The 12,860-nt window shown below is 45.6% G+C and overlaps 1 protein-coding gene across 3 annotated transcripts in view; it reads left to right on the top strand.

Annotated features, from left to right (window-relative positions):
• Positions 1–1,988: 1,988 nt before the first annotated feature.
• The window catches only part of LOC148036963 (uncharacterized), a 63,511-nt gene continuing 52,639 nt past the window's right edge, over positions 1,989–12,860 (top strand). The window contains exons 1-6 of one of the 3 annotated variants that reach the window (XR_015690541.1): positions 1,989–2,371; positions 2,442–2,581; positions 2,664–2,814; positions 2,909–4,607; positions 4,690–4,852; positions 4,930–5,096. Coding sequence is in view for 2 of the 3 variants with exons in the window: in XM_087675914.1 (XP_087532040.1) it covers positions 2,203–2,371; positions 2,442–2,581; positions 2,664–2,814; positions 2,909–4,607; positions 4,690–4,852; positions 4,930–5,096 (2,489 nt within the window). In the remaining variant the exon portion in view is untranslated. The remainder of the gene's footprint in view (positions 2,372–2,441; positions 2,582–2,663; positions 2,815–2,908; positions 4,608–4,689; positions 4,853–4,929; positions 5,097–12,860) is intronic. The other 2 variants (XM_087675915.1, XM_087675914.1) reach the window with 2 other exon arrangements.

Genomic DNA, 12,860 nt, shown 5'->3' with positions numbered 1-12,860 from the left:
CCTATATTATGGAATGTTGATTATATAGCTCTTTACATTCGTATCATATGTCTAACTTCAAAGAAAATATAAATATAATTCAAATTACAAAGTGTTATGACTTAAAAAGTTTCATTAGCTTACTACAGCTGATGTAGAACACTCTTGTGTGCCGAATCATGATGTTTTGACATTATCATCGTGTTTGAAATGTGCCAAAACTCTTAAAACGACTTTAAAAGCTCTAAATTCTAGCTTCAGATGAGGGAGTAATAACAAAACTAAGTTTTACCCCATTCTGTTTTGCGAGTGATCTTGTTGCTTTTGCAAAAGAAAGCTTAAACCATACAAAGAAAATAACAAAGAATTCCATAAAGAAAACTTAGTTTAATAAAAGTATATCTTAAATCTATTATTTTAATAATAGTTATATTAAAAGAATTAATTAAATAATTAATAGTAAAGACCAACGATTCATTTAAAATTATCACTAAAGAAACTTAAACTTGTAATTCACAAATAGATTAATAATTTTAATAATATGCAATATCATGTGAATACATATTATTATGTATTATTCTCATTATGCAGATTCACCTAAAGATTATTACCACTCAATAATTCTTTAAAAATATTAATTTATCTAAATTTTCCTAATCATCTACTCACCACAATACTAAACATATTATTTCCCTGCCATCTATCTACTAAGCATAATGCGATTAGTGTCACATGTAGCGCTTATGTATAACAAGTCATGATTATATGGCAAATAGACAAAGAGAATCTACAAATGAATAAATTAAAATTATTTTATAATAATATTATTTTTATAACATGTATTGCATGCTCTCATAGTATAAGTTGATCCCTATCACATTCTTAGCATTATAACCTACAAAAGAACTAACAAAATGACAAGTAAAGTTTATTTTTCATTAATATGGATCAATGACTAGTTCTAGCTCTCTAAACTGAAAAGGGATAGATCTCTTCAGTGGCTTAACAAAGAATGGTTGAATGGCCTCCCTCGGTTTTGTTAGGAATGACAATTCAATCATAAAGGCGTTTAGTCTAGTAGGCGAATAACTCTGGGTCTACAAGTTTATGTAGGACTACAAAGTCCCATCATCAACTATTCTACTAAATCTATAGATGAAATGGAAGAAAGAGTGGCCGTGGCTGAAGTCTGTCCATGGAAGAGAGGATTTAGAAGGATTTGGAAGGCCACATCGTCCTATAAGTTGAATGTGCTTTGATGGCAACTTGTTCTAAAGAAGCTACACTTTGCACGAAGTTGTCAGTGAGATTTGGGATCACCTCCTTATTCCCCTTTTGTGGACATGGTGAAGAATCTAAGAAGCATCACTTTTGGGATCGTTTGCATATGGCCCCTGTATGGAAAAGAGTCAAGAGATGGCTGAGGCAAGCTAGATTGAATGATAACTTTGGCATGACTGTAGCCTTTTTTTGCTGATTGAGCCAAATTGGAGGATAATAGTTGGCGACTAATCTACTTGGTTGCTACAATGACCATCAAGTTCATAAGGCATAAAATAAATAGATTGATCTTTGGTACTCATGGGAAGGTTAAGCCAAACAATTGCATTGGTGAACTAAGGCAAGAATGCCTTTTGGTGTTGGGTCCCCTCAAGCCCAAACATTGGTTGTATAAGCTTTTTTTAAATGAAGTTAAGCAATATGGCATAAGATCACATTGCATCTTGATGATGTTGTGCTTATCTACTCATTTTGGAACAATTATAACCCATGCATTACCAAAAAAAGTCTATGGCAAGCCATTTTCAAAAAATTGCATCGGTAAGGTGACGATACAGAGAAGCTCTTATTTTGTGTTCTAGCTTCTGGGTGCAAGAATGGGACATGGACAATATACTTAGCTCTTTGGCTTAGACACCTTGCAACTCGGCTAGGCTTTTTATTGATTTCAAATACATCTATTGGCAATCTAAAATTAAGAATTGCACAATCATATTGATTATTATATTAAACACCGGTTTTGGCTTCAAGTTCGATGAGGTTCGCACCTCTCTTCCCGCCACGGTGTAGATTTCTGCAATTGCAGTATTCAATGTCTTCCATGGTGAGACTGATAGAATGCGCTGCTGCCAGCAGCCAAAAGCTATGCGGTACTAAAACCATCGACTTCAGGGAAACACGGGAGAAAGTTGTTTGACAGGGATACGCACACCGCGAGCCCCTATGTCGGGGGCAATTCCTGTCTTGCGTGTATCCGAGGAGCATGGCCAATGGCTGCTTGCATCCGCAGGCAGCTTCAAGGAAAGCTCCTCCGCTTCACAACAGGCCAAAAAGGGAGATTTCCAGATGTGGACAGCGAATGTAGAAGCTCTGATTCGAGAAGAGCTTACAGGTAACTCTTCCCATTTGAAGCATATTTGCAGGAAATGTTATTTTTCTGAAGTCTAACTAGGATCTTATAGCATTTGGGCCGGCATCAGTGGATATGATGTGTCCTGCGACTGCATCCTTGGATAAGAGGGATTCAGTTCCTGTTCTCAAAGAGAATGTGCATCCTCAACAATCCTCCATTCCTCAAGAATCCTTGGGGCTGCAGAAAACGGTTAGGACCTGCATGATCTTTGTCCATTTCCTATTGCATAGTATCATATATGGATGCGTGGTATAAAGTTTGGGACTTGCAGGGATCAAGTCTGGGCATTGTGGATAAATGCTTAGGAAAAGCCTCCACTCCACAGAAGCGAGGGATTCTAACTACAAACTGGGAACTTTGCAATGGCAGCATCTCTGAAGTAAAGCGTCAAAAAAGATTTCATGCACCTGTCTGTAAACAAAGTAAGGCATGACAGAAGCACAGCTTTGTGATAGTCGTTTCCTGTTGTAGTTTTGTGAGCTGATGACTTGCCTCTCTCTGTCACACCTTTCACAGTTGATGCACCAATATCATCATCACAGACAGCCTCAATAAAGCCAAGAGAGTTCAGTACCGAAGCAAAGGTCAACCATGGTTCTAGCAGTGGGTCCCTATCAAAGTACAACGACAAACTGTTTAGGGGCCCTAGGGAGCTTGTACCGGATAGAGCCTTGTATTTGAAAACAGGTAATCAACTGCATGAAAAGGGTGCATCTGAATGCCTCTTTCAGACTGCTAGTGGACGTTCTGTCTCAATATCAAGTGCAGCAATGAATCAAGCAGCTGAGTTGTTGAGAGATGCGGAAAACCTTAGGTCAGGGCAACATAATGCTAATGATGCATCAGTGAGTCAGCCCAAGTATGGTGCTGAAATGGGAATGCATCGACAGGAGAAGAAACAGTCAGCTGCATGGAATAGTGTTGGTGGACAGCCAGTGAATACATCCTATGCAACAAGCAATGGCACTAGAATGTTTACATATGAAGGAGCCATGACAGGAAGAGGCCTTCTTGATGATATCCAAATGCAATCTGAGAGTGATGCTAATAATATTGAATCTGCACACCAGGAGTGCACTGCCAGCATGTTCCAAACAGCCAATGGTTGCACAGTTTCATTTTCTGCCAATGCAATGAAGCAAGCAGCAACCTTGTTTGGCAGGCATAGTAGCCCAAATTTGAAAGACCAGGAAGTGAATTCCTGGATGGAACACACTCCATTTCAATTTGTAGACCACAAGCATTTTGATGGTTTACATCACAGGATTTCTATGCAGCATGCAATCAAGGATGCGAGTGGGGGATCAGTTATCAAGGATGCCAGTGGCGAGTTGGTCAGCTGTTCCAAAGCTGCAATCAATTCAAGAGTGGGGGATCAGTTATCAAGGATTTCTATGCAGCATGCAATCAAGGATGCGAGTGGGGGATCAGTTATCAAGGATGACAGTGGCGAGTTGGTCAGCTGTTCCAAAGCTGCAATCAATTCAAGAGTGGCTGGTGATACACATGCAAGAAAAGGATCCCATTCAAGTACATTTCAGACAGCAAACGGGCGATCTGTTTCATTTTCTGCAGCTGCAATAAACCGAGCAAAGGCTTTATTGAGAGACGAAGATAATGAGGGTGATAATGAAATGGGCCAAGAAAACATCTGCTCAGTAAAGCAAACTAGCCGGAGTCCGCTTCCCAGTAAAGGATTTTCACCTCCATTCTTGAGCACTGGGATGGTACAGCCTGCAGTGCCTTTCCAGGATGGAAGCTCACATACTGCCTCTTTATCTCGTGTCCGATTTATGACAGGACAGGGGCAGTCTGTGTCAGTTTCCAGCAGTGCAATGAAGCGTGCATGTGATCTTCTAGGTGGCGACTTGGGTTGTACTGACATTTCAGCACATACATGTCTGAGGAGTGGACTTGAGCAGAATAGTCAGTGTCTCTTTGAGACAGCATCGGGTCAACTCATCACTGTTTCAAATAATTCATTACAGCGGGCAAAGAAACTTCTAGGAGGAAGAGTTTCCGACAGTAGCTCTGGAGTGGATAGATCAGCAAGGAGGCAGGAGAGTATACTTCAAGACAAGCTTCCTTGCCCCCAAGAGCTCAGAGATCTGAGAAAGGGACCAAGGTCCTCTGCTTCTGGTTCTTCCTTAATACCCAAAACCAATGCTCCAACTCGAAAATTTGCTGCGTCTTTCAAGGCTCCACGACGAGTGCAGTAAGTTAAATGGTCGCTTGAGAGATCGTTCTTGCCTCCAGAACCAAGTCAAGGATCCTAATTTGTTGCATCTACTCTGTAGACCTGGATTACCACCTGCAGCAACTTCTCGTTCAATGGAACTTCCCAGCCAGCCTTCCAAACATGGGTTTTCTTGGCTTGTAAGCCTACAACCTCTTTGCCAAAAGAAAGAGAGAAAATCCCTTCAAGAGTTTTTTGGAAACAAGCCATGTTATGAACATGAGGTATGAAGTCCCCCAGCTCAGTCCAAGACTTCCTTAAGAGATAGCTGCAACAAATTTGACAAATAATATTGTTGCAGATGGGACTTTTGAAAACAGATGTTCGGGGCATGACATCTGAATCTGCCAGGAGTTATAGATTTAACATTACTGCTTCTTCTGAGCCGAGTCCAGAGTCTATTGGCTCAGATGAATTTAGGCAAATGCTGATTGAGACTGGAGCGCATAGTCAGCTGGCTACGAAAGAGTAGGTTTTGTGCTTTTGACATTTGGAAGGTTCTGTTTGTTTGAAATACTAGGACTTCTGTGGAAAATGGCCTGTCTAGCTACCATAGAACCTACATGGTAAATGGTATTGCTTTTGAGTCGAAGGACTCTCTATCTAGGTTTGTTTTTAAGGTACAGTTATGTATGAAAGGTATGTGTGCACTGTGTTGGAGAGCGTGAGGAAGCAATGCTCCCTGAATAGTTATACCATCTTCACACCTGATACATGCTGTTTTGGACGACAGCAGAGCGGCTATTGAGCACTTATGCTGGTTCATTTCCATTAGCTAATATAACCTTTGTGAGATGATATTGTGACTAGTAACTATCTACTTCTTTCTTTCATAAACATTACTCTTTGTCGCTCCTTTCATACAGGTGACTTCTCTGGCTGCAGTGTCTGTCATCTGCTTTTCAGACTGTGACTGGAAGAACTTTTGTTGCTTGTTAGTGCATTTGGAGGATTTTGTGCTTTTCATGGTCATTGACTAAGTAGAGTTGCACCTTCATGGTCATAGACTATGTAGACTTGCAAAACTTCTGTGACCAACCAGTGTTATATAAAGAATCACTTTGATGTGTGGACTCTTTGTGATCTATATGACTATTCCGATTAGAGGACTGCAGAAATCAAGACTCTGTTAGAGTGCAGCGGTGCGGAAGCATAGGACTGAGAGAGAGAATGCAGAGAGAGAAGGGAGAGAAAGAGACAGTGGACAATGAAGATCTGCTGTATAAAGAATGCTGAATACAAAGATATACACGGGCGCAGTGCGCTGGACTGCGTGTCTCCACCTCGACGATGCGACCTGCTGTCCACCTCGAAGTCTGCTGCAATCTGCACTGTCTGCTGTCTGAAATCTGTGAACAGAGACAGAAAATTGCGCGGCACCGGTCTGTAATCTGTGACAGAGAAGAGTGACCAGACTGCTGGAAATGGCGACTATAAATAGTCGAAAACTGCCACGAACTGGGGCGCCAGAAATAGGGCGCAGCCTGGAATAAGTCGGCTGCATTAAATGCAGGCGACTGGGCTGCAGACAGTCGGACTGCCACGTGGCAGTCCGACTGACTGTGCAGGCTATGATCTCTAACACCCCCTCTCAGAGCCTGGACAGGGCAGAAGCCTGAGGGATCTGGAATGTTGCCGAAGTAGAGCTTGAGGAAGCGCCTTCGTAAACAAATCCGCAAGATTGTCCTCCGTCTTGCTATACTCCACAGTGATGGTCTCATCCAGAAGCTTTTCTCGGATGAAGTGGTACTGAATCTCAATGTGCTTCGTCCGGGCATGAAAAACAGGGTTCCTTGCCAAGGCAATGCAACTTTCATTGTCACATCGCAGCAATGTAGGACGAGTTTGGGGGCACCCAAGCTCCTCCAACAATCTCCGAAGCCACACAACCTCGCATGTGGTGGAAGACGCGGCCCGATACTCCGCCTCAGTAGACGAAAGGGCTACCGTGGGCTGCTTCTTGCTACTCCATGAAATAACACCTGCACCCAAAGTAAAGCAGTAACCTGTTGTAGATCGCCTGTGGTCCACGTCACCGGCCCAATCCGAGTCGCTCCAACCTGCAAGTACAAGATCTGACCCATCTGTTCCTGCGGGGTAATGAATCCCTAGAGCAGACGTCCCCCTCAGATACCGAAGTATCCTCTGAGCAGCCTGCCAATGCACCGTCTTAGGTTCACTCATGAACCCTGCCAAGAGCCCAACAGCAAAACATAGATCAACCCTCGTGTTGAGAAGCCAAATCAAAGACCCAATCAACTGTCGATAGCGGGAGGCATCCGGCAAAGGAGAAACTGAATGGGAAGTGGCCTTCCAGTTCGGATCCATAGGAGTAGAGAGGGCCCGACAATCCTCCATCTCAAAGGACACCAAGAGCTCCTGTACATATCTCTGTTGGGAGAGAAAGATCCCCCTCTGAGACTGATAAATCTCATGGCCTAAAAAGAAATGGAGTAGACCCAAATCCGTCATCTCGAACGTCCGATGTAAAGCTGACTTTGTCTCCTGGACCTGCTGTGCAGCATCACCTGTGACAATCAAATCATCAACATATAATACAAACAACACACAACCACCCTCGGAAGTGTGAACATACAGCTGCGGATCGGCCTTGGACTGCCGATATCCCAACTGAGACTGGAGGAACGAATCAATCTTCTCGTTCCAAGCTCGCGGGGCCTGCTTGAGGCCATACAGGGCCTTCTTCAACCTGTAGACTTTCCCATCTGAAGAACCAAAGCCTGGAGGCTGCTCAACGTAGATCTCCTCCTTCAAATCACCATTCAGGAAGGCCGACTTTACATCCAACTGATAAACAGGCCATCTCCTATGGCCAGCCAAAGCAAGAACAGCTCTAATGGTTGCCATACGAGCTGTGGGGGCAAAGGTGTCATGACAGTCGATCCCTGGGCGCTGTGCAAAACCCTGAGCAACAAGGCGAGCCTTGTGCTTATCCAAAGTACCATCATTGAGATATTTGGTCTTGAAGACCCACTTGACTCCAATCACCTTCTTCTTCGGGGGGCGTGGCACGAGTGACCAAGTGCCATTCCTCTCAATAGCCTCCAACTCAGCTTCCATAGCTTTCTTCCATGGGGCGGACTGTAAAGCCTCCTTCACGGAGGTGGGCTCTCGATCCTGCATAACACGGGACATCAAACAATAGTTGGAGCAAACAAGCTCCGAAGAATGTGCCTGGTGCCTCCGTGACCGCCGCGGACCATCCTGCGGTCCCCACTCCTCAGGAACCCCCTCGATCCCTAAATCACGGAGTGTGTTACGGGCCCAGCGAGGAGGAGGCCGAACCTCCCCTCGTCGTTCTCCATCAGTAGAAGACTCTGGAATATCCACCGGTGGTAACTCCTCAGAACGGTCCGGTGGAACAATAGACTCTGTGTCAGAAACAGAATCATAATCAAAAGGCACGGGCTCCAATGGAACTGTAGAAGGAGCCCAACTCTCTCCTGGATCTCCAAGAACGGGATGCTCCTCACCCGTTGAAGTAGCCGGAACCTCCACAAACCGCACATCACGGCTAGTATATATATCCCGCTTGACGGGATCATACAGTCGGTAGCCTTGGGACTGGGAGCTGTAGCCAACAAATACCTGTTTTCGAGAAGCTGCTTCAAATTTATCACGGTGAGCCTTGGGAATGTGAACATAGGCATCACACCCAAAGACCCGAAAGTAAGAAACATCTGGCTTCGTCCCAAAATAAGCCTCAAATGGAGTCATCCCGTCCACGGCCGAAGTAGGGGATCGGTTAAGGACGTGGACTGCAGTAGCCACAGCCTCGGCCCACAGAACCTGAGAGGTCTGTCGGTGCTCCATCATGGTGCGCGCCATCTCGATCACACTGCGGTTCTTCCGTTCAAGAATACCATTTTCTTGAGGAGTATTGGTATTGGCAAACTCCTGGTGAATTCCTCTATCTGCACAAAACCGAGCAAATTCATTAGACACAAATTCACCTCCCTTGTCGGATCGCAAGGTCTTCAACTTCCGGCCTGATCGGTTCTCCTCAAAGAGAAGCCAATCCTTGAAGTGTGAGAAAGCTTCTGACTTGAGTGCCAAAAAATAGGCCCATGTCATCCTGCTATAATCATCCACGATCAGCATGAAGTACGAGCTCCCACGCAGGGACTCATTTCTCATAGGGCCGCATAGATCTGTAGATACTAGCTCCATCGGTGAAGTAGACCGCCGCGAAGCTGTGTGGGGAATGGCATCCCTATGCTGCTTCCCCCGTATGCAGGAGACACATGGCTGCTGGCTCACCACTATATCCGGCAACCCTCGAACAAGCTGTCCACGTGACGCCTTCCGAAGATAGTCATAGTTCAGGTGACCAAACCTAGCATGCCATAACTCTAACTGTGACTGTGAAGTAAGAAAAAGAGTAGAGAGGGCGGTGGAAGACTTCAGTTTGTAAATGCCGTTCTCCTCATATCCAGATGATAGAACCTTCCTTGATCCACGATCAAGGACTCGCACTGTAGTACTGTCAAACTCCACCAGAAGACCAAGGGAGCAAATCTTATGAACTGAGAGGAGATGGTACCCCAGTCCTGGTACATGCAAAACCTCTGAGGTATGGGTACCACCTCGTCCATCCGGAATAAGCTGCATCTTACCCCGACCTGCAACAGAAACTGAAGAGCTGTCGCCAATGAGAATCTGCCCACGCGAGGGTCGCAACTGGGCAACACCATCTGAGGAAGGAGTCATGTGCCGTGAGGCACCACTATCAAGAATCCACTCTCGAGCCTGGGGGGCCGTCATCGCAGCATCAGAAGCATTCGGTGAAGCGTCCTCAATGACAGCTAGATGAAGAAATGCAGCTGATGAGGGTGCAGCCACGGCTCCAGAATCCTTGGTTTCCTTCTTCTTAGTGTCCTTCGTGTCTTTGTCAGGGCAATCCTTCTTCCAATGGCCAGTCTTTCCACAAATATGGCATGTGGAGTCTTTGTCCTTGTCCTTCTCCTTGTCCTTCTTGGACTTGTTATCCCCCTTCTTCTTCTTTTGGTCCTTCCCCTTCTTTTGAGAGGCTTGACCTGTCAGCGCCTCCGACTTGGAAGCATTCTGTCCCTTTAACTGTTCCTCTTGGTCCAAGACCATAGGAACCAACTCTTCCCACCGAAGAGTAGACTCTCGCCCAGAAGCAATGAGGGCAGAGTAAAATGTACCGAATCGTGGCGGCAACTGGGACAGTAGTGTGATCGCCATGTCTTCGGAGGAGATCGGCTTCCCCGCATTCTGAACCTGCATCTGTAGCTGCCTTAGCTTGTTAATGTGCTCCCGTAGTGAAGAAGACTTATTTACGGACAAAGTCCGCATCTGTACCTCCAAAGAAACCCTCTTCATCAGGGTCATCCGATTGTACATTTGATCAAGCTCCAGCCATATCTCACGAGCCACCGTCAAGTGCTCGATGTGAGCGATCACGGCTGTAGTGCATGATAGAAAGAGAAAGGATCGAATCCTGGCATTCAGTTTGTCCCAATGAGACTGGGCCATGGCCAACTCCGCACGAGCTTCGGAAGAGAGCTTGGACTCATCTCTTACCGAGGGCCGGTCAATCTCCTCCTGTACCAACTCCGCCAAATCATAGGACTCTAGAATGGCCAACATCATGACGCGCCAAATGCTATAGTTGTTGCCGTCGAGCTTCTGATCTGTAGGAAGAGCCGGTAAGACAGGCACCTTCCGGTCCATAATCGCCTGGAACTCCAACTCAATCTCTGTAGACATCTTCACCTGCAATGCCTTCACAAACGCAAAAGCAGCCCCCTCTGACTGAGAAAACTCAGCCTGCTAAGGCTCTTCCGCGTCCTGAACCTTCTTCACCCGCCGGAGGCGATGAAAAAGCAAAACCTGCACTTGTAGGCTGAAAACTCAAACTTCCTCCGCGTCAAACAGCAGTAAACAGCAGCAAATCCACCACCTGTACTCCTTTCCTGTGCGCCCACACTCGTTTCAGCCTTGTTCCAAGGCGCAGCCCTCCTGTCTGCCCTTAAACGCAAAAAAAACGCAAATTTGTGTCGCGATGGAAACTCCTCTTCAGGTTGATTCTGCGCTCAGTCAGCTCTCAAACACTGCTCTGATACCATGTCAGAGTGCAGCGGTGCGGAAGCGTAGGACTGAGAGAGAGAGAACGCAGAGAGAGAAGGGAGAGAAAGAGACAGTGGACAATGAAGATCTGCTGTATAAAGAATGCTGAATACAAAGATATACACGGGCGCAGTGCGCTGGACTGCGTGTCTCCACCTCGACGATGCGACCTGCTGTCCACCTCGAAGTCTGCTGCAATCTGCACTGTCTGCTGTCTGAAATCTGTGAACAGAGACAGAAAACTGCGCGGCACCGGTCTGTAATCTGCGACAGAGAAGAGTGACCAGACTGCTGGAAATGGCGACTATAAATAGTCGAAAACTGCCACGAACTGGGGCGCCAGAAATAGGGCGCAGCCTGGAATAAGTCGGCTGCATTAAATGCAGGCGACTGGGCTGCAGACAGTCGGACTGCCACGTGGCAGTCCGACTGCACAGTCCGACTGACTGCAGGCTATGATCTCTAACAGACTCAGCATTGCTGCCAGGAAAGGATGTGACCCGTGTAGTCTTGGCTTGGATTATTACACAAACATCAGAGCAGAAATATATCAGGATTCAAGAACAAGTGGTGGGAAAAGAAAGCATGTGCTTGCCTTTTGTGCTGCAGCTACTCTTTTGTGAAAGTCCTGGGGTATAGCAGATGCATACAGTACTACATGCTTGAGGAATAGAAGAGAAAAACATCATAGGCACGTAAGGTGTTATGTACTGCTGAAGTACAAGGATGCAAGCGTCAGAAACTCATAATGCTTGGTGCAAGGGACTACAGCAGGATATTTAAAAAGGCAAGAGGATGTGCACTCTGGATAGAACTTTTTTGCTGGATGAGCTATTTTTAGTTTGAGTCGTATGAGCATCATGACATATTGCATCGCAGAGGGTGATGACTCTTCAAAAGGGTTGGTTTTGTCTGGAATCAAGTTTATTAAAAAAAAAGTGTGGTTATGGTACTGTTTTCAGCAAAGTGCTTCCACCATTGACATAGAAAGACAGATGAATGTAGGGCCTAGGATTACTTGTTGGGGTAGAGGGAATATAGCATGTCCATGCTTGGTAAAAGGCTACCCCAACAATGTTATTTTGTGAGATACCAATCACAAACCAGCCAACACTACCTTCAATTGACAGGAAACAAGTGGGCCAAAAATAGTGATAGGGGGCAGAAGGGATGGACCCTCAGGATGGACCCTCAGGATGGCCAAACATTGTCTCAAAATGGAATTGACTCAAGGGCGGTCCCAAATTTGGGGGATGTTTCCTATGAAGGGTGAGAAGGATTGAAGCTTGCATGGGAGAGTTATGGCGGGAGAGCAAGAGCAAGAGAGAGAGACTCACAATGTGGGAACTCCAACAGTCACAACGTGTGACTAGCCTTCCCTTTATTCATGTGTCGCTAAAAGAATAAAGAATAAAGTGACTGTGATGGGCGCTCGCCGTCTACAGTTTGTAGGCATGGGTACTGTCAGTGTAGTAATACACGGGCGACTAGGTGGAGATGCCTTTATCCCCAACAACCTCCCACTTAGAGGCGAATTTGTCCCAATGAGGAGTGAAAAGGAAAAAGAAAAGATAGTATAACATGTACAACAGAATGAGGAAATACGTCATCTCATCCCATACCCATTAATCTCTTGAGAAAGGCAAAGCGCTCCGTAGAGAGGCTTTTGGTGAGCAGATCTGTAGGATTTTGGTCAGTCGAGATCTTGACAAGGTCAACAGACTTGTTCTCAATGACTCCATGTATGAAGTGATACCTCACCTCAATGTATTTCGTTTCGCATGGAAGATCAGATTTTTGGCTAACTGAATAGCACTCATAGAATCCGAATGCAGTGTAGGGATAATATCAATACCAAGGTCATGAACCAAATGGCCTAACCATATGGCCTCCTTGCAAGCCTCAATGGCTGCAACATACTCGGCCTCAGTGGTGGAAAGAGCCGTACACTTCTGCATCCTGGACATCCAAGAGACAACACCTCCAGCATAGGTGAACACATAGCCAGAAGTGGACTTTCTACTATCTGCATGTCCTGCATAATCAGAGTTAGTGTATCCCACGACTCCTGTATCCTGGCTGCCATAGCATATGTACATATTTGTAGTGTCTTTCAGG

Source organism: Lygodium microphyllum, chromosome 4, assembly GCF_053477565.2.
Source record: "Lygodium microphyllum isolate KBCC chromosome 4, Lygodium_microphyllum_v1.1.10, whole genome shotgun sequence".
In the NCBI taxonomy this organism is placed as follows: Eukaryota; Viridiplantae; Streptophyta; class Polypodiopsida; order Schizaeales; family Lygodiaceae; genus Lygodium; species Lygodium microphyllum.
This window is presented reverse-complemented; position numbering and strand designations above follow the sequence as displayed.